Source organism: Lepidochelys kempii, chromosome 1 (assembly GCF_965140265.1).
Source record: "Lepidochelys kempii isolate rLepKem1 chromosome 1, rLepKem1.hap2, whole genome shotgun sequence".
Taxonomy (NCBI): Eukaryota; Metazoa; Chordata; order Testudines; family Cheloniidae; genus Lepidochelys; species Lepidochelys kempii.
The window spans coordinates 338,130,043-338,155,959 of NC_133256.1; the positions used below are offsets into that span (position 1 = coordinate 338,130,043).

Consider the following 25,917-nt stretch of genomic DNA (forward strand, 5'->3'; position numbering starts at 1 on the left):
CAGAAGCAAGATTATTATTATTTACTCTCTGTCCTATTTACTTCACATTCTCCTAACAGAGAGTAGGGAGATGGAGGGACCCAAAAAGGGAAGCAATAGCCAGAGATGATTCTTATTCACCGCTGGGTCCTCTAAGAGGCCCCTCTTACCCAGAAATGAGCTAGTCCCAGGGAAAAGTCACCTGAAGATCAGCTAATTTCCAAAAGGCTAAACTGGGCTGATCTTGCCTATCTAGATTCCTTTGTTGAAAAGCAGACGGGGCACTGGGGCACTTCTGTCAGGAAGTGTTGCCCAGTTATGCCCAGTGGTTTGTATGGTACGATGCAGCAGAGGGGTGTGATTATAAGGGGAATTTTTTGGTGGGGGGAAAGGAGAGGGTAGAACCCAGGGCTAGCACCTGACAAATCTCAATGAGGCGCATTAGTTTTGTAGGGCCAGGAAGTCCCAAGAAAATGGCAGAGCAGGGAAAAGAGAATTACTCCTCCCACACCCTGGTGCCGCCCACTGTGGGCAGAGGCTCTGTTTGCTGCAGCAATTAGCCTTAAATCAGCAGAAAGCAAACAGAAAACTGGCACAGCAACCCCCTCCGAACCGGCCTTTCCCCAGAACGTTTATAAATGATGCACTGATACCCAGTGGGGAGAAATAGAGCAGACTGAGTGGCCATTAGCTACACTACAGCAGCTAATTAAATGAGTGAGAGTGAATTGCAAACCATCAGGACATCCTAAAGCTTTGTTTTGTTTGCTGGTATGCTCGGAAATTCCAGCTGAGGAGCCAGAAGATGAAGTGATAGTGTTATCAAGCAGATTCGATAAAGAGCTGAGAAGGGAGGTACTGTGCCAAGCTAAAGCACCTGGACTATATTTTGTGGCAGCCGTGTACAGCCAATTATAGCGGGGGAGGGTTGGGGAGTAAATTCAGCTGTGAGAAACCTCCCCGCTTGCTCCTGCTGCTGCACTGTATTCAGGGGCTGTGTCTGGGAGTGGCTCTGAGGCATCAGTGCCTGTAATGTAAAACTAGGGTAAAATTGTTTTTCTGCTACTTCAGCCTCGTTAGTTTGGCGGCATCTGCAAGCAGCAGCAGCAATGTTGTGGTGCTGCAGATTTGGGAAAAAAGAAAAGGAAAAAAAAAAAAGACCTGCCTCAGCAAAAAGCGGGCAGATCCAGCGTCTGTACTACACACGCGGCTAGGAAAATGCACAGACTGCGTGAGCTGGCTCTCCCTGTTGCTATTAGACCATTGCTAATTATTAACCAGTCGGCCTCGTCTAGCCAGCGCGTGGCTGCAGTCCCCTGCTGCCGTGCAACCCCACTTTTCCAGTTCAATGGTGCCTTCTCTCTGACGGTGAATTTGACGAGTCCCCAGAGAGGGCGCAAGGTGTTACCACAACAAACTCAGCGAAGCACTGGCCATTTTCACACACACAAAAGGCACATGGAGTGGTGACATGGCCATGGCAAAGTTCATACCACTTAGCGGCACGATTTTTGCCATCGCCCTGCAGCAGCAAGTTCATGACTTCTGCAGAAAGTGCAGTAACCAAGGACAGGAGCACTGATCTACCTCCGGATGATTTACACTGTCGTTCTGCGCTGGGACAGGAGAGCAAATCTCCGGCAGTTGACTGGCTCCACCAAAGATAACTAACCTAAATGCAGCATTTGACTTTGTTTCGTCCAAAGAAAGGGAGAAAGGCAGTAGGGAGAGGACATGGACTTTAGCTGGAATGCTCTCTCTCCACACATACAAAGTTCAGGGCAGGGCGACTCAGCTGGAAGGGGCTCAGTCAAACCAGAACACGGTGTGGCAATGGCAGTTACTAGACACGCTCAGTAGCCGTTTCTGAAGCAAACGGTGGGCAATCCACCTGGCAGGTCACACCTTAGTCATGCTCTGAGACTTAAGACAATCAGAGTGCAAGGGCAGGGATGGGGGTGGGGGGAGGTTATAAATACAGGCATTGAAGCCAGCTCTGTTGACTCAAGGGCTGATCAATGCAGGACCAAAAGGAATATCTGTTGTGAGAGCTGGGTCCCAATTCCTGTACCACTTTGGGTACGGGCTACAGATTTCTCCAGCAACTGAGGACCAGTCAGCTATCAACCCCAGAGCTGGATTGCTCCTAGCTGTGGCCAGCACCAGACTGCTGGTTAAGTGACTGAAGTGTTCGAAGGACTGAAATGCTACCGTTCATTCTTTGCAAGCTCTGAAGAGTCCAGGTGACACACGCACTACATACTATGGTCACGCTCTAAAGACTGAGAAACCATCTCTGAGAGAAGATCAGAGGGGGATATGTTTTGCTGAAGTATAGAAAATGTTATGTTGAAACTGTATATTTGACTATATGTGAGAGAAACAAAGGTGGAAAGTCTGTATAAAGAACACCAGTAGATTTACTGTCTAATAGCTTTGTTTAAATTAGTCATAATAGTCCAAATATGATTTACTGTGCTTTATAATATTTACAATGTTATCTATGTGCATTAAATGCTTGGTTCTTATTCCTAAGAAAGTAGCTGGTACTCACTCTTTGACATTGATTTGGAGTTATTAACATCTATTTATCAGGGTTTTACATACAGTATCCCTGAAGTTTACCCCAGTGTAATCCGAAAAGTCTTAAAAAGCCAGCACTCTGGCCTGTGTTTCAGCAAAGAGTTAAACTGAGGAGCAGGAAGAAGGGGAGTGTGATTGTTGTACAAAATATTGGCTCAGCACCCCCCATCTCCATTACAATAGTACCCTGCTCATTGTACAGAGTTAAGTGAGTTTCTCCTTTACCTTATGGCCGTGTCCGAGCTTTGCTGCTGTTCGTGGTGCATGTATGTTTATAGCCATAATGTGTTACGCAGTAAGCTCCAACCATCACTGTACCACAATGAGCAGCAACTGCATGTATAATTTTGGTGTAGGATATGAAACTTACAAAAGGAAAAAATGGACAGTTCCATTTAGTAACCAGGCGTTTTGGTTCAATCAATTTGACCTGATCTACTGTGAGGTGTGAGCCCTTAAATAATTTCCCATAATTGTAGACCAGTGAATTCAAACTAAGAGGATGATGGAAGACTCAGGGAAGACCCATGGAATGTGGTCTCATTCTCTTCCTAGAGTCCACTTTGAGAAAGCCTCAGTCTCCTCAAAGTAAGACCACCTTGGAGACCTCACATCCTGCCCTAGGTTCCACTGAGGCTCCAGGCTCCCTTCGTACTGACCCTGTGGGTGGGCTCTGAAGCTCCAAAGACTGATGGCACCAAACATGCCTTGGTACTGAGACTGTACTCTGTACTGCAGAAGAAGGACACCACAGGGAAGGAGTCTAGGTACTCTACTTCTAAAAGGATGGTACCTACAACTCCCTTGGTCTTCTCAGTACCTTTGCTGACCACCAAGATGTCCTCAGTACTGGTGATATGCCACGCTTCCCATTCTGTCTTAGTTCCTCCCAAGTTGTCTTCATTGATATGGTCTCCTTGTGTCAAACCAGACTTACCACAGGAGCCTATTCCCTTGGATACTGACTGTGGAACATTGCCCTGTGTTACTAGGGGATACTGGATGTCTATCAGTACCAAGAGTGATACAGTCACAGAGATTAATCTGTGTCACAGGACGAGACACAACAAATCCTGCATCTTGGCAAGGAGTTAGACTCGTAGAACCGTAGGGTTAGAAGGGACTGCAAGGGTCGTCTAGTCTCTGTAAATTTAAGGGTATGTATACACGGCAAAAAAAGGCCTGCAGCAGTAACTCTCAGAGCCCAGGTCAACTGACTTGGGCTCACGGACTTGGCTATGGTGCTAAAAACAGCAGTGTAGATGTTTGGGCTCATGCTGGAGCCCAGGCTCTGGAGACCTAGTGATGGGGGGTGGTTCCCAGAGCCCAGGCTCCAGCCTGAGACCAAATGTCTACACTGCTATTCTTATCCTGTAGCACGAGCCTGAGCCAATTGATCCAGACTCGGAGACTGGCTGTTGTGGGTCATTTTTTGCAGCATGGATGTGTCCTAGAAACACAGTAACATTCTTAGCATGAGCAGGAAATGGTCAATTGATAAGAAAACGGAGATAAAAGAATTAAGTAGCATGGCAGATGGGTTTGTGATTGGACATCCAGTAATGAAAGGAGACAGCACAGCAAGGGAAAGAAGAACCCCCCTGATATTTCTCAGAGTAATATTAGGAATCATAGATGCATTCTTCTCAAATAACCTCATTTCAAGGGCTGTCGCTCATTTCAGTCCCAAAGTTACATACCTGCTGTACTAATTTGATGACTTCTCACTTTTGTTTTTGAAAATTAATTACATCAGAAGCAAAGAATCATGAAACCGAGGTTATATACAGAGTTGTTTGCACTGAAAGAAAAAAATCCCACAGCATTTTAAGTTTCCTGCATGAATAAATCTGTGTTCCTCATTTTGGAACTTGGTCACACGTGTCCCACAATTGAGCCTAGAAATTAGAGATGGAACAGCCCTCTTGGGTTATCTCTCCCAGTCCCTGCAGGACTGTTCACTACAGTCCATTTTCAAAAGTCCTAAGGTTTGGGACTTCTAACACATCCTCCTAAGGGTAACATCACTGTCTCACACATTTCATTATTGGGAAATATTTTCCTGTTCTTCGGCCTCAACTTTCTCTTTATTAATTCTTTTCTATTGCACCTACTTTAGATCCCCCCTGTACCACCCTAAATAATTAATTGGCCGTGCTGGTTTCAAATACTTGTAGACTACAGAGAAGGGACCAAGAATAAGCAAAAGAGAGCTATACCTGAATGTCTACACTATTCTATACAGGTTCTAATACAACACCCATCACTGTATCTGAGCACCTTCCAGTATGTCATTAATTAACATGTCTAGCCATCTATCACATGTAGTTTGTTCCCTTATCTTCTCCCTTGGGGAGAAGCGTGTGCAGGGGTGTCTTTTTCTGGCAGGGCTATAGATTTTTTTATTTTAATAACATAGATTAGATGGGGGAAAGGAGGCTTTAGAAAGGTGATGCTCCTGTTAGGACCCTTGGATGCTGGCCTCACAAAGCTCAAAATGCTGATGAACAGTTAAAGAGACTCCATGGAGGCTGCTCTGTCCAAATTTTGACCTATGTGACTCAGATTTGCATATTCATTTGTAAAGTCAACATATACATCTTCATCTGTTTAAAACCACTCTCCCTGCAGAAAAAAGTATGCATTAATGCTTGTCATACCGACACTACAGGGATTTACCTAACTGCCGCTTCAGGTACCTGAGTTTGAATTTTAGAGCCACAAAACTATTGCTCATCTGCTATCTAAGGCTGTAGGTGCCTAAATTTCCATTGGTAAAGTCCTCTAGGTGCCTAAATTTCTGCCAGTGGGCATGAGCACAGCTACCTCAGTCCTGATGCCACCAAGCTGCTCAGCACCTAACCCCAAGTGGGTGTTTCTTCCCCGCCTATCTTGGCTGTGAGGTTCAAGCTGATAGGTGTTCTCAGAAGCCTCCTAAGAGCACGCCTATGGGCTTGGGCCATGCACAAAACACAGGGCCACTGGAGGAGGAGCCACACACTAAGAGCCCTCACGAGCATGTAAATGACCCAGGTTTGTTAATTTGGCGCAGTGAGTGGACTCCCCCCCCCCGAGTCTCACACCTCCTAGAGGAGTGCCCTAACCCTGGGGTCTTCTGGGGGGGGGGGTGGAGCCTTCCTGCTGACAGCAATCAATTTTGTATAAAATAATTATTCATTGGGCCAGAGAGCAAGCATGACTTGGGGCCAGTCCCTGCTGCAATGAACATTTAAGTATTTTCTACAACATGGAACAGTATCAACAGGAGAGCTAAGGGTGCCCCACTTGCCAACAGCTCTGTGCTGAGGGTACTCACCCGTGAGATCTTGGGCAAATCAGTCAAGCAAAGTAGAGACTTGAACCCAGGGACTCCACATCCCAGGTGAGGGCTCTAACCCCTGGTCTATAGAGGGAGTGTTGCTACCAACTCCTGCTCAGTTTCTTATGAGAAAAGACTGACCTGGCTTAGGTGTCTAAATTCTAGAAGAGGCTTCACAGCTGTGAATCTCAAGTGGAAGAGGGTCTCTCCATCCAGCCCAGTGTTAGATGCCTAGCGCTCTTCAAGTGGCAGGGCTTAGGCCCCTGCCTTGGCATTCCCCATTGCCTAGCTCAGGTGACATGGCTTTTGTGAATACCATTTTTAGATCCCTATCGCCATGCATTATCTAGGGAGTCTGGATGTTAGCTATTGTGGTGCTGAGCCTAAATTCCCTTTTGACTCTAACCCCTGGAGTGGGATGGGGGGGGGCTTAGGTGGAGGTACAAGAGGGTCTAGGGCTGTGACTTAGTGCACTCAGCACGCCCTCCCTGCCACTGTTAGGGCTGCTCTGTTCCCCTGTGCCAATGGCAGTAGCTGGCTCTGTGGAGGCCTAGGGAGCCCACGCCTTCCCTCAGCGCTAAGTGCCGCGAAGGGGCTGCCCAACTAGCTGGGGAGGGGTTGAGCTGGCTGCAGCGGAGCCCCACCTCCTCCTCCTCCTAGATGGAGGGTCAGGTATGAGAGAGGGGAAGGATTGTGGGGGGGGGGGGGCTGGGAGAGGGGAGGTGTGTGTGGGAACAGCCTCAACTGAGAAGCTGGAGAGGAGGAAACATCCTGGGGCGGGGGGGGGGGGGCAGGCTGGGGGAACTGACGAGGGGTGCAGAGTGGTGGAAACCAGCTGCGGGGGGGGGGGGGGGGAGTACCAGTGGGACTGTTAGGGGAGGACCTTGGCTCAGGGAAGGGTGGGGGTGGGGTTAGCCTCCAGGAAGGAGCCTTGGACAAGGGGCGGCCAGTCACCTCAGGGCAGACCTTGAGAAAGTGAGCAGGGACGGGAGTGTGAGAAGGCAGCAGGACACTACACTGGGCTCCATGTGAGTATGTACAGAGCCAGCTAGGGTAGCTCTTTTAAAGACACGGCATCTCTTTCCTTAACGCTCCGCTGCTATTTCTATCTGGGTTAGCGGCGTCTGCTCTCTACACACTGCCGTAAGTAGGCACAACCCACACACACCTTCTGGGTGTGGTCGTCTGTCCCAGCTCGTGGCCCTAACACCACTTAGAAAAAATGCTCTAGAGCCTTAAGAGGCAGTTGGCCTTTAGCTCATGTGGTAGAGGCTTGTGCACTAAGCTCTAGGTGGCTGAGGTTCGAGCCCGCCCTCTGGGGTCTGTCAGCATGCCATATAGCCAAAGCATCAGAAAGAAAGGCCATTTTTGTGATGGGATGGCTATATATGTCGTCCCTGTCGCCTGCTTAGTGGGGGCAACTGCTTTGTCAGTTTGTCTACAATTTCTCCCTGTCCAGCTATTGTTATGCCCCCCCCATAAAGATAGTAGTTAAATGCATCCATGGTTGCGAGGTGCTTAGCTTCACAGCACTCCTATGAGGTCAGGAAGTAGTGCTAGCCCCATTTTACCGATGGGAAATTAATAGTATGTCTACACTACACTGGGATAGCTATGGCGCCTTAGCTATGTCAGCATAAGCCCATAGCATAGATGCCACCTACCCCGCTGGAAGGAGTTTAGGCACACCACCTCCCGCACCACGTTCGTCTGTTGGTAGTTACACTGGGGGTAAGGGATTAGGTTTAATTTCTAGGTTAGCATTTGGGGATATTGCCTCAAGCCCATAAAAGTGGTTTCAGGTCAGTGTGTATGACTCAGGTTTCTTCTGTTTTCCAAATGATGCTCTTTTCCAACATGTATTATATACCTGCACATTCTCCATCCCCCCAGGAAGGGTTACTGTTTTTCTACAGCCTGCTTTAAAGGAATAGATCCTTTAAACAGCAACATTAGAAATCTGTCTGATGTCATTAAGTTAGGGGTGTGCTTATCCAGACAGGGGTAAATGAAATATTTGTGGTCTGCCTATCCCTGTTGATTTATAAATGTGCATTCCCCACAGAGAAATCACATGAAAGTTCAGCAGTTTAACATATAGCCATCTGTCCCAACAACAAAGTGACTTGGTTCAGCACTTCCTTGCCTTTAAAAGCATTTACAAGCCAATATTTGATTCAGGCTCTTGTAATACAAAACATTATGGGATCTGGGCTGCTTCAAGATACTGGACTAGCACCTGCCTATATAGTGGAAGGACTCATGGACTCATGGAAAAATCTGAACAAAACAGATGCAGCGTTCACCATCCCAGGTCACTGGCAGGGTTTGAACCCCAGACTTTCATCATCAAAGCACAGACCTTTGCTATTGGAGCATAAGGCCCTTGCTACGTTACAGTATGCAATGTGCGCTAGAGAGTAAAACTATCAAAGTGATTGAGGTGCTTTTGAAATTTTACCCAGAGTGCATTAATGGGGCTGTGTTCTGGTAATCAGAAACTACCAGTGTTGTCCACTGCATGTTGATTAGGAAGACTGAGAAAAATCTATTTTGGTCTCAGCAAAAATACCAACAAAACTTTACACTAAAAGTTAATCAAAGGGGCCAGTATCTCCCAGCTGATCTCACACATTTCATGGATAACCCGGCAATTTACGCACATGCTGTACCTGAAGGTGTTCCCAACAGCAGCCAGCTCAGACTAGGACATCACTCTCTGAAGTATTTTTTTCAAAAGGCAACAATGTCAGTTGGATGCTTGTTTGTTTCTATTACAAGGTCCACCAGACCTATAAGCAACTTGTTTATGCTAAAAAGCGTACTTCCATTAGTGCTAATGGGGCTTTGGTGCATAAATCCCTGCTAATTGATATAGGAATGTATCCCAGAAGTGTTAACTTTACTGCTGATTTAGCTGAAGTATATAGATGTGTGTGAGAAGGAAATATTAGCATTCATGTAAAACAATTAGGCTATTAACAGTGGGCAAATGATTCAGAGAATGATTGCAACTTTCCAGAGCCCTTTAGTGGAAAAAGAAAGTATGTTGATGAGAAAAATCAGAGGGACTGTAAACATGGGGTAATCACTGTAATGGGCAGAGCTGGTAGCACCATCTGTTATTCAGGTTGCCTGACAATTCCCATTGTAAGACCCTGTCTTCATCTGCTTGTAACTTTGCCAGACTTTAATGTTTGGGCTGAAATTTTCCATGCTGTGCATACGTGCCTCAGGCTGAAATTTTTTGGAAAATGTCAGCCAGAGTAGTTCAGCTGTTTCGGGGAATGAGGCTCGGGAAAACTACTTTGTTTTGCCCATGAAAAAAAATTTCTGGCAACCTTTTCTTTGAACAGTTCTAGTGCACACATGCTTTGGAGCAGGGACTTGAAACATGGCCTTTGTATCAGCCATGTGCCTTTTTGCCATCCCCATGAAAATCTGGCCAAGTTATCAGCCTTTCATGCTTAGTAGAGAATTGCTAAAGCGTCACAGCTGAAAGCTCTGAAGATTCTGTCCTCACTGAGCTTTTCACAGCTCATAGTACTGACCAGATTGCTCCGTCACCATCCCCTCACAACCCAGCGCTTCAGGGGCAAAGGCCAGATTTTCCCTGAAATGGCTCCTCATGGTTTGGGGGATGGGCACTGAGAACAGGGAGCCTACCCCTCTGGTGTTCTGACTGGTGCCTAGACAGTACTGGGGAGAACGCAGTCTGATCCAAATACATCGGGACAAAAGCTGGACCAGGAGGTGGGAAAGAAGTAGACCGAGACAACAGTTCTGGTGAAACTGGCACTCAAGGGGTGGAGCGGGGGGGCAAGTGTGAGGGACTGGGACCTGGGAGTGAAGGGGAGATTGGAAGAGGAGAAGACTGGCAGCCAGTTGGTCAAGGGGGAACACTGAGATCGGATAAGGAGCTAGAGAGAAGAAGCTTGGGCAAAGAGACTGGGAGAAGGGGCCAAGAAAGGGGGCAGAGGGAAGAAAGAGTTTGGATGAGGGGCCCAGAGAGCAAACCTAGGAGAGTCAGTGAGGGGAGGAGAGAGGCAGTTTGGATGAGGAGCAGGACTTGGGAACGGGAACAGGGACTGGATGGGCATGGAGCCTAGCACTTGACGTGAGGTGGAGGGAGACTGAGACTTGAACAGCAAGATTGGAAGGGGAGATAGTACTTTATATGTTCGAAGCACAGATCCTATTAACATCAGCTGTGAATGCTCAGCACTTCTGCAAATCAGACCCTGGTGTCTCAAGTAATATATCCAGAAAATGAGGCACACACAATTAGTGACCACTTGGTAAACATTTGGCTTAAGTGACTTGCCCAACATCACACGAGAACTCTGTGTCAGAGGCAGGGATAGACTAATTCTGCAGGGCAGCATTCAACTGCCTTAACCATGAGACTATCCTTGCTCTTCCTGCAGTCCCCTGCCTCATTCTGGTCAGACCTTCCAACTTCTGCTACAAATGAGGCAAGGGGGTCCTGTAACAATCTCCTTCATTACACAACCCTGATTCATCCCCAGAATAGGTCTGTTCTGTGCACTGAATGAGACAGAGGTCCTGTGGGAAAAATAGTATGTGATCGTGTAATCAAAGACTGTATCATGATGCACAGGCACAAGGGAGCAGAATTAAGGTTGCCTGAGAAACGTTAAACTGGCATTTCTTAACTTTTGACTGCTTGACTATGCACCTTTAATGTTCTCTTTGTGTAACATTTGCATGGAATTTAATATTGATATTACATCAGTGCCCAAAAAGCCCCATCAAGCCCCATCAGGCTCAGGCTCATCTTGCTGAGTGTTGTGCAAACACAAAGACATGGGGCGCCGTCCTGATCTCATTGACGTCAACTCCTATTGACTTCAACGGGGCCAGGATTTCACGCATGGTCTCTTCCCCAAAGGCCTGGGCGCTGGATGTTGCTGCTTAACTCAGTTTGCTAATCACCTACGACCATTTTCTAGGTGGAAACTATTAGATTTCCAGGAATTTTGATAACGATACTGGCGGATGTAAAATGAACAGAGTAATTCAGTTAAGACTAACATGCTCCTGGCTTTATCCTGCATAAAGGCTGAGATTGTTGTAGGTTTACTAATCAGAACAAGTCTAGACATTTCCATAAATATAGGTATCCAAGTGGAGGGATTGTTTCAACTTTATGTCTTCATGCCAAATCTACTACCTTAGCGAATACACTTTTCAAAGCATTTTGCAGGGTTTTAGTTGTGAGACTCCCATTAAAATCCATGCGAGTCACGCAGCTACAATTTCACAGAATGCTTTGAAAATTTACCCGAGTCATCTTTGATGATCAAATATTTCTTTTATTGCTTTTTTAAGGCTTGAATACAGCAATATATCTCTCTCTCTATATATATCAAGCTTCATGTCTTTTTCAAAGGACATATCAACCCGTAGAGCATTGCATATATGTTTTCTATTTACTGGTATATGTTTTTTTTTAATTCTAAGCATATTCTATAGAATTATAAAGAAGAAAAGATCACATTCAGAAACAGAACAGATTTATTAGGTGTATGGAAGGAATCTTACTCTGTAACTGTTCTCTGACGTCTGTAGCAACTGAGAGCAATGTTCTATTTTCTTTGATATAGTCTTAACACTGTAACAAACATATCTTGAGAACAGTGCTGGAAAGTGCTGACTTCTGATTTTTTTTGCTGCAAATCTCAGTGGGGATATGACTTTTCCCCGATTCCAGGAACCTACTTTTCTAGGCTCTCAATGACTAAGGGAAGCGTAAGTATTCTGTACAATCAGTTTGCCTAGGTATTTTTAAACTTTGTGTACCCAGTGAGATTTAATAAAACAAAAAACAAACCCTAGAAACACTTTTTTTTCTTTTAATGCTCATAAAATGTTACAGACAACAGAATCCTTTCTTCAGCTTTATTTAAGAAATCAATTACTATTATAGTTCAATATATATAAGACACATCCAGTATTGTGTTCCTGATAGCAAGTGCATAGATTTTGTTACGATATCATTTTTTCACTCAATAGCATGTTTCATGGTCACACGAAGGGATACTCCCAGTGATTTTGCTAGAGCATGAGAGAGAAAAACAGGACACAGCAAAGTAGTGAAACTACAACAGAGATGAGGAACAAAAACAGTCAAGCAAGCTAGCAGTACAGTCGATTCCTGATAAGTGAATAATCTGATTGCTTGGTCACAATGCTTTATTCACTTATCAGGAATGATTCACAGTACATTTTGTTGGTTCAGTTGTTTTCCCTAGCCTAAGAACCAAACTGGGCAAAGGCACACATACTCTGGCGGGGTATTCTTTCATCAGCAAGTCTTGTGACAGTTTGGTAATTTCCCATGGTGATACACAGACAGCTAACAAAGAGACATTTTGCTAACACTGCAAGGTGCCTGACTTAATTGAAATGAAAAGCATGCATTTAAGCAGGACAAACTGTACAGCCACATGGCTTTACAGAACTCATTTCCCCCACTGTTGGTGGATTTTTTGTGCGTCAAGAACTGGAGATTTTTGTCCTCGTGAGGTGTTTTTTTTTTTTTTTTTTTTGTAAACTATAATATTGGATCTTAATAATGAAATTGTGTTTGGAAGAAAAGATCTTGAACTCAACTTGATCTTCCCTGCCAACAAACTGATGAGTGTCAAAGGAACCACCTAAGATGACTTAAAAACAGGCTGCAATTCTGATCGCACTCTGGTATAAACAGGAGTTACTCAATTGAAATCACTGCTGTAAATGTTATTAGAATCAGCACCATAGACTCAAGAGATGTAAAACACCTATTAGGTCACCCAGACCATCCTTCTGCTCCCAGTGCAGGATTGTCCCTTACAGGCCCCTGTAATTTTAGATTAAAATCAGAGCTGCCTGGGAGGTGTTTGCTAGAAATTTGAACTCTGACAACGAAGCCTGTAGATGATGACTTCAGCTTGCTTGGGGCTCCAGAACTCACACCCCACTTGTCTTTTATGCTTACAGAAGAAAAAAAATGAGAAAGACAAATAAATTAAAAGCAAAACGAGGCCAACTCATGAGCCAGAAAATTTCAAAACTGTTCCAAGCACAGGAGCCAACATAGCTGCCAAAACCGTAAGGAAACAGTGCGCCTTGACCTTCTGAATAGGATGTTAGTTTAGGGCAAGTTTGTGTGTGTGAGCCAAAGCCAGAGCATCAGAGAGACTGGAAAAGAGGATACAAGAGGGAGGAGTGTTGTTTGGGTCTCATAAGAGCACTTTTAAGTGGTCTTTGATTCCTGAGCATCAGAGAGAGAGTGGGACAAAGGGAAGGGGTTGGGGGATATGGCTTGAGTTCCAGAGAACACTTGGGAGTGCTTTCCCCCCTTCCTGTGGGATTATTTTACTCTCCAAATTTTAAAGTTTTATATCGTGATCAGACAAAAGAGTGAAGAGAGACTTTGCTAACCATGACAGCATTTATTTTCCTTTGCAGATTTTATCTGATGCTATTGGACACCAGTCCAAGGGACAGTGGAGGGATTCTTGTGAGCCAACCCCTGCCCCCTGCTACCATAGCTCTTTTTTGCATGGAGATTTGACATTTTAATATGCAGTGCTGAGAAAGAGCCACTTTGTAAGCACCCAGCGAAAAAATAGCCCATTTGGGGAAAAAAGGTTTTACTTTATTTTTTTTTATATCTATACATATACTACATATAACAAGCTTGTTCACCTGGTAGATTTTTCTCAGTCTGTGATAGCTCTAGTTAAATTGTGATTAGTTTTTAAGGAGCCTTTGATGAACACCAGATGCCACCAGATTACTGTACAGTTTGGAAGAAATCCCATGGCTACATCCTCCTTGTATGTTTCAGATGCCTCTGCAAAGCAGTAGCACTGCCATTTAAAAAAAAAAATCACCTGAATTGATCTCTGTAATCCACTTCTTCCAGACTGATTGAAACAGCAGAGCAAAAAAACTTTTCACATAGCCTCAGATTTCTCCGTTTGCGTGTGTTTATGTGGTCAGCTTTCGTGGTCAGAAGACTAACAAATGCCACTGACTTTGCAGGCAGGCATTTAAAAGGATCTCCTGCTCAGATTAGCAAAGTGATAAACCCACTAGCGGAGGGGAAAAATGTAAAATAAACCAAAGACAGCTGACGTGTGCAAGTCCTCTTTCACTCCCCCAATCAGATAGTCACTTAGGTGGAATCGACTGTATCTTTTGTACACAACAAATAGGAAAAAAAAAAAAAACAGGGACGTGAAACAGTGAGGTGTGTAGATGCATTACCAACACATAATGACCACCAACAATACAACACACGAAGAGAGAGACAAGTATTAGGAAAATGGTTTAATATTGGAGACAGAAGCAAAAAACTGCATCACACAATAACATACATTACAAAAATAAGTCTGACTGTTTCAACTACACGGTTATGTTCACAATGAGGACAGAAGAATCAGAAAAAACTTTGATCTAAACAGCAAAAAAGCAAACCCCTAAAGTTGTAACTAATACATTTATCCACGTAAAGTGACCGAGTACTCCTAATTCTAATTATCTTATTGTGTAACTGCACAATACAGAATAAAAAGTGAAACTTACCGCTTGTTTTTTTTAAAGACAAAATTCTAAACACTAGATATAAGCAAAAGGAAAAAAAAATATATCAAGCCAAAGTTTTTAATTCTCTAAACAAAATCAACTCTCTTTCTACCAACCAGAAATCAAACTCGAAAATCAGTCATGGTCAGGGGGCCCACAAGAGTAAGCCACAAAAAATTCCATTTGTTTTTTAATCTCCAGTATAAAAAGTTCCACTGGTACAAAATGCATAAGTACAATCAAGTTGTAGAAATAGGAAAGCCTGCTTTTTTTTTTTTTTTGGCTCAAGTTCCATCAAACAACAAAATCCAAATGCATCAATAAAACAGAAACAATACTCAAATGGTCTTACAGTTTCCACTAAGTTGCATTAACTTTGGCTTTTCTCAGACAATACTTAAAAATTAGTTTGTAATTCTAAACAAAATAATAGTTTTATTAATCTACAAACAACAATTCTCACAGCACAAAAAAAAAACCCCAAACCCAAAACAAAACACAAATACATAGGTTTTTTTTGTATGACATTATCCAAAAGGTAATGAAACTACAGATTTTTTTCCTTTTGTTAATTAGCACTTAAGATAATAAAAACAGAAACAGTAATATGATTTCAGAGTAGCACAAGCCAAGGAACTATAACCCCTATGGTGAAAGAAAGATGAACTTGTTAGTCATTTGAGGACTGCCATTCCATTGCAATTAGCTAATTTGTTTGAAAAACTACTAGTCTCTTCTTTTGATTAGAATTTTGGAAAGCAATTTCCCTTGTTTTTCTTCCTTTCTTATTAGGCCCTTTGCACCCTTGCAGCTTTTTTCCTTTCAATATTTTGAAGGAGAACTGGTAGACAATTCGTCTCTAAGGAGGTACAAGCTTTCTTTTTATTATTATTATTCATAAAGGCAAACTTCCCCCCAGTGACCCATAGTTGTCACCTGGAAACACAAAAAAATTCCCTGCTAAAAATGCTGGGCCAGATCCTCAGCTGGTGTAAAGCATAGGCGGGGATGTGTGTGTGTCTTCTGAAGTCTATCAAGCTATGCCGGTTTAGAGCAGCTGGGGTTCTCGGATATTAACTCTAATATTCTAACTGGACTCGAAACCTGCAGTTTGCACTGGGGCTGCTGCATTGAAGGGATCTGAAAAACCGTTGGAAATTTATATGGTGGATAAAATTAGAAGAATTAGTGAAACAGTAAAAAAAAATCAAATTATATTCTCATATTATATATATATGTGTGCATATATATAATATAATGTGTGATGATACTTTGAATAAGCAAAATTGCTGCAAGAAGTACAAAATAGCCCTCAAAGGGTGTAGGAAGGCCTCAGCAGTAGTAAAAACATGTGAGAATAATATAGATCATTTAGTTATAAGTGCATGTGCTATAAGGAGGAAACTTTTTTGCATCACTAGAGGCTAGTCCTTTCCATCCCAGGGCTTCTACAACAATGAGCATTTAAGCAAAGTTGGGGACGAGAGACAGAGTGCACCACCTGTGTCTTTATGCTGTTCATATAGGGCTTCACTTTTGATTTTAATTTTAAATTTTTTGTATTCGCTTTGAATATAACCAAATAGGAACAGATAATGGAAGAAGATATGGCACTTTGTTATCAGAAGCAGGTACTGCTGCTCACATGCATTGAATTGGCAATGGATTCTATTTTCCAGTAGTAAAGAACCGAATTTGGTCACTGGTGCTCTAGACATGCAATCCAGTCAAATTTAAAAGGCAGTGGAAAGGCTACCAGCATCTTTTTGCAGGTTCCTTACATAGGGCTCAATCCAGCAAACAACCACTTAAGTGACATACATATTCTCATTGATTACTGGTGCAAGTAAAGTTACTTGGGTGAGTGTCTGTAGGATTGGGCCCATATATTGTCAATATGAATAATGGCAGATAACACCAAGCATTACAGCATATGTAAACTTTATCCATAAAAAGTAGTTTAACTGCAGTGCACATTGAATTTTCACCCCGGAAGATCTAGTGCATCTGATTTAAGCAAAAGTTCATTTATTTAATTACAAAAATATTGTTTTTTCTCCTCAATGTTTTCAAATGGTGGAATAACCACTCCAATCTGGGAGCGGCTCACACAATAGATAATTAAAGAATTGTTTTTTTATTTTATTTTATTAATACTGAATAGCATATTCCAGCAGCATATTAAAAGCTCTTAAGAAAAGACAAAAACCCAAAATCTAAAAAGGAAAACCACAAGTTAATTACTGTTTTAAATAATTTTAGTTATAGATACAGAAGAAATTTAGACAGCAGTAAAATAATTTTTTGTCCTTCAGATCTGCCCTGTGCATTTTTCTGATTTCAACCATGTATTAAATAAACCACAAAAAACTAAGTATATATATATATATTTATATATATAGATATATATATAAAAATAAACAGCAAAATGGTGAATGTATAAAAGGTATTAACACTCAAGACAGCTCTGGGTGGAAAGGGTTAAAAGTTCAAAACTTTCTCACCTTAGAGGTTTCCATACATTATGAAGAAAATACATTGTGAGGTTTGCTTTCACAGCATTGATGTGCAGAGTGGTTAAAAAAGTGAAACATGGGCACTTATACAATGTTTTACAAAAAACATCAAAGAGAAATAACAAACAATAACAATTTCAGGCAACAAGACCACAGGATAGCAAGTTAACAAACTTTTTAACCTCTTTTTTTTCTTTAAATATTAGGGATTTATACAAAACACATAATAAAATACCCATGTTTATCAAATTACTTCACACAAGAAACACACTGAAGCTCTAGGAAGAAAGTACCTTTGGAATTTGGCACTATATTTTCACTGATTTTTTTTCTTTAAAAGAAAAACCGATCACATTTTGCTGAACACAAACACATCTAAATTGTCCACAATAAAAAAATGACATCAATGCGTCACAAGCCAACACAAACTTATTCTGGAATAGTTTTTAATTTTTCACATGAAATTTTTTTTTTAAGCAAACAACTTTTTTTAAACTCATTTTTTGTTGTTGTTGTTGTTCAAGTAAACCAATTTTAAACTTGTCTTTTATAAACACAGAACACTTAAGACCGTAAGACTCATGATGAAACCACAACTTAATTCACAGAAGCACCAACGTAACACAGTTTACAGTAACCTTTCTCCTGTACATTGAAACAGTATAAAATATAGGTAATTTCATGTGCATTAAACCATGGATTGTCTAACTGTGAGTCAGTTCAGCAAAAGGTGACACAAATAGGTAGCATTTGCCCTAAAACAGGGTAAATATTTTCTTATACTAATCTACAAAAAGTGGTTCTATATATATATTTTAATGAGAAAGTGAGCCACCTAAAATGGCCTTATCAAAAAACTTTACACTGCCTGAAAAATGTAAAAACTATTACAGACCTCTAGAGACTTAAAATCAGACAGTTTTTTTTTCCTCAAACTGTTTTGGAAGTAGTCTGTTAGAAACCAACATTCTGTGCCTCTGGACACATATTGCTATTGTCACCAGTGACCAGGCAGAATGCCAATCCCTGTATAATACTTTCAAGTCTGTTATTTATTTATTTATTTATTTTTGGAAAAGGAAAAAAAAGAGAGAAAGAAAAAAAAAAAGAAAGCAAGCAAAAACATTTTTGCCACAGGTTTTTTTTTGTTTTGTTTTTTTTGTTTTAAACCCTATTATTAATTTGTCTAATAATAAATTTCAGTCTTGCATGAATGCAGCAATGTTTTTTCACATTGACTTCCCAGAATTCATAGCTAGATGAGGTCACATGCAAATTTCAAAGGTCAAACTAGATCAAAGGTCAGTAGGAGAACCAAATATGATGTGAGGTCAGAAAGACATCAGAAACAATGACGGGACGATGAAACTTTTTTTTTTTTTTAGACGCCACAGGGACATGCTAGGCAAACGATGAACTAACGGGCATGGAGATGTCTAGGGAAAAAACAAGGAAGAGGAAAAAAGTTACATAGAATCTATGCAGCAGAAACAAAATCACTTTTATGGGTGCAGGAGAAAACTAATGCAAATCTTTCATCATTAGAGTCTATGAGCCATTCACATAATTTGCATTAACTTACAATACTCATCAACAACAGCACAATGAAACCCCAAAAGAATCCATCTGAAAAGAGTTAGAGAAGATGGATTCATCTTTGGGGGGAGGAGAGAAGAAAGAACCATTTTCAACAAATGTAACATAAGGGGTAGGGGGAAGAAAAAAGTCAGACAACTGAACTTTAAACTAGAAAATGGAAACTACGAACAAAATAACCAGACAAGTACAAACAAGAGGATAAAAGCATGAACTGTAAAGAGTGTAGGGTTCAACGGTGAAAAAGCGCCCATTCTTGGCACAATTACTCTAGAGACTACTTCAAAGGATCTAGCTAGCATAGAGAGCTGCTCTTTAGGTATCCAATAAGTTAACAATAGGCAATAAATAACTTCCATTATTTCTGAGGCAGTAAAAATTTTGTATAAAAATAGAAATGCTTTTTACAAATAAAATTTACAGGCCTGTGGCTTTCTTATTTATTATTATTATTAAATTTATCTCTCAAGAAACATCAAGTATTGTCACTCATTTTATTTTATTTTATTTTTATTTTTAACCCTGTAGCTTTAGAAACAGATCTCTAAATCTTTTTTACATTATTCCTTTCCAAAAAACTCAAGAAAACTTAAAAAAAAAAGTGAAATATAAAGACGACCAGTGTAATATCAGACTAATAGAATGTTATGTTGATTTGAACCCCTAAAAAAAATAAAAAAATAAATAAAAAACCATTTTCAAAAACGAACCAATGTAGTGGAAAGACTTTTTGTTGTCATTGTCTCACAATAAGTGCTTCTGCTGGCATACGACCATTATGTTTAACCTATAAACTGCTGGTGCCACCCTGATAAGATTGGGTCCATACATACAAAACAGCTTTTATTTCCCCAAAGTGTGCTAATGGCACCAGGGTTCACAGAGTTAAATTGCACCCCCCCCTTTTTTTGTCGCTTTTAATTCTTAAGATGTCGTTTCTTTAAAAAAAAAAAGTAAAGAAAAAAAACGGAGATAAATTATGTTGCAAAATAAAATACAGTAACACAACTCAGTAATTACTTGGCCTGGAAACAGCAGCCAAGTTTAATTGTGGTGAGTGGGGAAATGGAAGCGATAACTGTAAAAATAATTGTCTCTTGGTGAAGGTTGGCAATATGTTCTTCCTTAGCCCTCCCCCTCCCCCCCACAGAAGGGCAGGTTTGCTCATGGGACTTACCCTAAGAAAGCTAAAATAAGAGCAGTGAGCATCTGGGGTTAAGATCAGTAAGGTTTGCTGTCGTTTTTGGAGCGTTTCAGCTGAACCTTCAAGCGTTTCATGCCAATCTGAAAGCCGTTCATAGCCTGGATAGCAGCTTGCGCAGAGACTGGATTGTCATAGCTAACAAAACCTACAAAATACAGAACAGAGGGGGAAAGAAAGTGAACTACAGGTTAGAACAAAAGAAGAGGGGACTGGCTCAATATACAAAAAAAAGTGTTTGTTGTTAGTACTTTTTCTTTTAAGTGACACGTTCATTTCAGTACTTTCCTTCATTCCTTTGATTACGCTTCACACTCCTTCCCTCTCAATCCATCCCAACTCTCCCCTTATCTTGCTAGTGTTCAGCATTTTGCTACCTCACCATCTCCAGCTGGGACAGCAATCAAACAGCTGTGGTGTCCATGAGCTGTGTGACAAGGGGCAGTACAGTATCTCTCTCTCTGGTACTTAGATGGTCCCCCATCACTGCAGTGTCTGAGTGCCTCACAATCATTAATGTCTTTATCCTCACAACACACCTGTAGGTAGGGAAGTGCTATTGTCCCCAGGTACAGAGAGGCTAAGTGATTTTGTTCAAGGAGACATAGGATGCCTGTGGCAGAGCAAGGATGAAACATGGGTTTCCCATGGCTCTAATAATAATGATACTTTGCACTTCTAGAGCACTTGTCATCTCAGGATCCCACTGTATGCTGCATACCTTAATTAATTAAGTGTCATGGCCCTGGAATGGGGTAGGCAAGTACAGAGGTTAAATGACAGGTCAATAGCAGAGCTGTGAATAGAACCCCAGGTCTTCTCCTCCCAATCTTCAGCACTGACCTTTAGATAGCATTCTCTCCCTGTACTCAGTATGGCTGGTTTGCTCTAAATTTCTTGTCCCCTAGAGACTAAAAGTGCTCTTTTCATAATGCACTCTAATCTCCCTGAGCCTAGAAGCTCCAACTCATTTTCATATCTGAGCCTCCCACTCTTAATTGAAAAGCACTCCTGACTACCACTCTAACTCCGCTCTGGCTAATTACTGCATTGCAGCCTGGTATTATGCATCTGCTTTGACATGCTCCCTTTAATTTCCGCTTGAAATTGTCTTAATGAATTATTTTAGATTAGATTAAAGTGTGTATCCCTCTCTTACTCATCACCCTCTTTTCCTTCTCCCCTGGCACTGAGGTTTTTCGCCCGCACTCCTCTGCTAACCCCTTCATCATACCCAGTTTGTGTTCACCCAGATAAAATGCTCACCCAGAGCCTCCCCATCTCTTGTCTTGATTACTCAATTTCCTCCTCTCTGGCTTTCCTGACACTCAGTTTTCCCTCTCAAGCCATTCAAAATGCAGCTGCTAAGATCATCTTCCTGATCATTGCCTCCCTCTTTGTGTCCCTTCACTGGCCTCCTTTTCTCCACCACATCAGATTCAAACTTTTACATGTAGGGGGTCTTCCCACCTCTGACCCTCTTGTTTATTCACTCTCGCATCTTATCAAATAGATCCAACCCCATTCACTCTATTTGGTCAAGGAAGCTAGCCTTGCTCAATCATCTATTCACTTCTCCCACATGCACTTTCACAATTCCTGCATTCTGCCGCTAGGCAAGGAACATTTTACCCAAACTAGTCTGCCAAATTGCTATCCTGTCCTCCTGCCAGTCCCTCATCAAGAACCATTTCTTTTATGTTGCCTGTGGGAATCTGGCCTCCTCTCTCGTTTTTGCCTTTCCTTGTTGTGTCTGTCTATCGGGTCTTAAATTTAGACTGTAGGCTCTTCAGGGCAAGGACTTTGATTGTACCCCTCTTCATCCCCTGCCCTATCATAACGGCAGATGCGACCTGTACAGTTGAACCTACTTGTGATACTTGTATATGCACATATAGGCAGCAGCTAGCTGTAACATATTCTATGCTACATACGTGTACGCTATACAAACACTAATTGCACAGTACTGTACTTAACCCAGAAGTACAAGTAATGGGTTAAACACAGAGAGTTTTAAAGAGGTTCAGCTATACAATAGAGGATAATTAGGTATCCATAATAAGGCAGCTTAATTGTATAGTAAATGGCATTCCCTCACATAGGGTGTAATTAGTTTCATGTATTTGACACATCCATAGTAGATGTCAGACCGGAAGTTTTTTTTTCAAATCCAGTTTTTAGTTTGAACTGCTTTGTCTGGGCATCTTTCTGTACTTTTGAGGATTACAAGCGATAGCTCTGGGATCAGGTTCACCATGTACAGTTTTACTTTTCAATTGATTAAATGTTGCTTACCAAAGCACTTGCTCAGATTGGTCTGTTTATCAATGAAGACTTTAGCAGAGATAACATTTCCAAAGGGCATGAACATCTGCAGAATGTCCTGGTCTCCAAACTCCTGGGGGAGGTGGTAAATAAAGAGGTTTGCCCCTTCTGGACCTTTAGAGACAGGAAAACCACAAAAAAAAAGTATGAAAAGAGCGATTAGAAGAGTTCTATTTCATCTATCTTTTTTTGGTAATTTAGAAGGTGATGGGCAAACACAGTTCAGTTTCAGACTTTTTGAAGTAACAAAAACAAAGCAAATGGACAAAATAGCAGTGGCTCTTTTACAGATTTGTACTTGACATCTCTATTATAAGAGATTTTGAACTGCAGCCTCCTTCCTAAACTCATGTAAGACTGCCAAGCTTGTCCTAAAGTAGGGTTATGGTTAGAAGAGTGACTGCATGAAAGTGGCACCTTCTCTGCTCTCTCTATCTCTTCAAGCTGTCCAGCTATGGAAGATCGAGTTGATTTCTATGCTGCCTCACACATTTCAACCGTTTTGTCAGCTAAACTAGAGATATTATTAGCCTAAGAGATAGAGCCCAGCTCAGTTCTAAAGATCCCAGGTTTAAGTCTGCAGGGCAGGCAATTGGGGGCAAGGGAAGTAAAACAAACCTCACTTTGACTTACAAACTGAGCTGGCTGATTTTCTTTGCAAGTAACTGAGGGACAAAAAAAAAGAAAACAAAAGGAATGCTCATAATAAAACCTCTAGTCATTATTCACAGTACATGTGTTGTTTTAACAACAAAGAATCCGATTGGAAAGCCCTCACCACCTGGCAGGGAACTCTGTCAAAAGAAGAGCTGGCCAAGATTTTTAACTGATTTTTTTCCCCCCAACAACAACAAAAATGATTTTTCCTTGAAATGGAAGTGTTTGGGAAAATCTTTTTTTGAGTTCTGTGAAATTTCATATGAAAATATCCACTTCGTTTTTAACTGGCATTTTTTTTCTCTTTCAAACTGAGTTTTGTATTGGTTTTTGAAAGCCTGTCCACAGAAATAAAATTGATTTTTTTCACCGAGCTCTAGTCAGAAGCTTCTCATCATCAACTCTGCTTCCCTATTACCATAATAATCTGGAAATAAAAATAAGAGACTAAGAAAAGACTTTCCAGTGTGAACTTGGACATGTGGCCTTCCCAGCCATAGTGCATTACTGGGATTCTAAGACGCCACACAATTCTGGTGCAGGCAGGTTCTGGAGCAGACTAAATAGATATTCCCTGGCTTGAGTGGAGACGAGATGTGTCTTAGATGTGCTGCGCTTGATTACTGTCTAGGGGAGGAGAGGAAAGTGCAGGCCAGACACTTATGGAGTACCTTCTGCAGCAGATTCATGGAGCCGCACTGGTGTTCAGAATAGAGGAATCAGACTGCCTGCCCTCTCACAGCCTGAGGGGAGGGGCTGCAATATTTGCCCTAGACAGGGGGGTGCATGGGTTGGAACAAAAAACAAAACAAAACAACAAAACAACAGGGTGAAAAAAAAAAGGATTTCATAAAATGAAATGGAAAAAAAAATCACCTGGCAATATGGAAGAGAAATCAAATGAAGTTTCTTCTTACCAAAAAAAAAAAAAAGTCCTCTCAACAAAATGAACTTTCTTAATCACTGAGCAAAACTGGTTTTACATAGATTGATAGCAGGATGCATAAAACAATTCACCCCCCTTTCATTTAACATTTAATGCAATATTTTCTTCTGGTAGCTGGTTATCCTCCTTTAAATATTCCAGACTCCTAGCCATTCCAACAGAAGTCATATGTTGAAACACAAACACAGCCAGCAGAATTTAATAACAAAACTTGCTCACCTTAACAGTCCCCCACTGGAAAAGACAGCAAGATGACAAAGGCCTTTACTTTATAAGGGACATTGTCACATGGGGAATGATAAAACTTACTATTGATAAAAATGCTTTTGTGAACTGAAAAACAATGACGATAATTAAAAAAAATAAAATAAAAAAGCTAGCCCTACATTATTTGGTCATTATAAAGCTAGACTACATTATAGTCACAACAGAGAAACAGCTTCTGTTTATGGTTTTATCCAATCCATTTTCATTGTCCAAACTGAATGAAATGCAAATCAAAACCAAAAAACAATCAAAGCCAGGGAACTAAAATAGTGAGAAAAAGAAATGAATTTAAAAAAATTCTTGCAATTTCAATAATCTAAATTGTTAATGGTAAAAATGGTAAGAAAATTATAAAACACATATTTATTTTAACTTGACAGTGTCCCTATTAAATCCCTAGCTTTGAGGGTTTCAACATTGTCTGCCTAAGAGACACCATGTTCCATAATGATTCAAGAGACTATTTTAAAAGAGGATAAAAAACTTCTTTTGATGCCATGCATTAGCCCTTGTTTCAGTGTACCTCTAGCAAGAACAGTAAACACAATGAAGACTCTTTTTTAGAAGGCATACAAAACTTTTCTATTTTCTAAAATTAGCTGAAAGTTAAGGGGGTGGGAATTAAAAACAAAACCCCAAGAAGGCTGCAGGGGAGAAAAGAGAGAGAGGCTATTCTCATTTCGTTAAACATTTTGTGATGACTATTAATTTATTCTTAGTGTTAACTTCCTGAGGTTTATTTTGCTCTGTTGGCACAGAAAGAGGGGCAATCAATCACTTACTTACTTCCCCTCAAGACCCACAATTAAACAAAGAACCACTCGATGTAATGACGGATCTCGTCATTAACCTGAAAACTAAAATCTAATAGCAGCTAGATGATCATAGCATACATAGAAACCACAAGGAGGAGAGGGAAGGGGAGAGTTACCCACACGACACTTCCTCCCTCACCCACCTCCCAACAACAACAACAAATATATATATATAATTTTAAAAAGTGCTTTTAGGATGGTTTTCATTAGCAGTGTCTTTTGTGAGCAGCAGCCGATGAGTACTTTTACATTAACAAACGATGGGTGGTAAAATACACCTTGAAGGATAGATGGCAAAAATTAAATTAAAGGATAAAACAAAAACAACACTGAACAGGAAAGAAGAAAAGGTTAAAAATCAGTGGTTAGGCTCATCATGTTTCCTCAGAAAGCATCTATGAAGAAATAAGCCAAACCCAACCAATGTAGAAAGGCTGAATTTAGCTTATCGTAAGATTTGATACTGTGGCTGGAGATGCGTGCTTTGCGGCCCCAGCAGGTGCTGCTTACCTTCTTTCTGGCTGCCCGCAGCACTTTGTTGCTGTAGCAAACTCTGACTGTACAATGTTGGCAGTGCTGCTGCAGCATACTGCTGAATTCCTGAGTAGGCCTGGGTGAGGGCGTCCATTGTGCCTGCTGTACCGTTCGTCAAGCCTGTTGCGCCAAGTCCTCCGTTCAGGGCCGCCATACCTGAGAGCATTTGAGCAACTTTACAAAAAACCCAACAATAGAGAAAAGAAATTGCACTTGTTCATTAGTGCTTTCCAAAAGTAGTTGGCATTATATGACACCGACAATGACGGCAGTGCATGCAAGCCAGCACTTCACCAAATGGAACTGAAAACAACGAAACACAACTTCAGTAAAGATCACTTCAGCGCAATGGTTTGACGACCAAATCTATTCACATGCAATCTGCTACTGGCAAGTACTGTCACGCCGTGCTTCTGAAATCCTGTTCTTCCACGTGCCCCAAGACGCACATATTGGGCTCCGTGATCTCGAGGCTATCCAAAGACTGTAGGAAGGAATCCACTTGATCAAGGGTGGATACCTTGTGGGATTGGCAATGGGGCAGAGTTCTTCAATGGGACACAGTTCAAATCCAGACTGGG

At 41.5% G+C, this 25,917-nt stretch overlaps 1 protein-coding gene across 25 annotated transcripts in view; it reads right to left on the reverse strand.

Annotated features, from left to right (window-relative positions):
- Window positions 1-11,741: 11,741 nt before the first annotated feature.
- The window catches only part of CELF2 (CUGBP Elav-like family member 2), a 713,224-nt gene continuing 699,048 nt past the window's right edge, over window positions 11,742-25,917 (reverse strand). For 15 of the 25 annotated variants that reach the window (XM_073328795.1, XM_073328796.1, XM_073328793.1 and 12 more), the window contains 3 exons: window positions 25,313-25,510; window positions 22,088-22,231; window positions 11,742-19,940 (listed from right to left, as the gene is read on the reverse strand). In XM_073328795.1, coding sequence (XP_073184896.1) covers window positions 19,813-19,940; window positions 22,088-22,231; window positions 25,313-25,510 — 470 coding nt within the window. In that variant the 3' untranslated portion in view covers window positions 11,742-19,812. Of the gene's footprint in view, window positions 19,941-22,087; window positions 25,132-25,312; window positions 25,511-25,917 lie in introns of those variants that run through there. The other 10 variants (XM_073328787.1, XM_073328791.1, XM_073328801.1 and 7 more) reach the window with 6 other exon arrangements.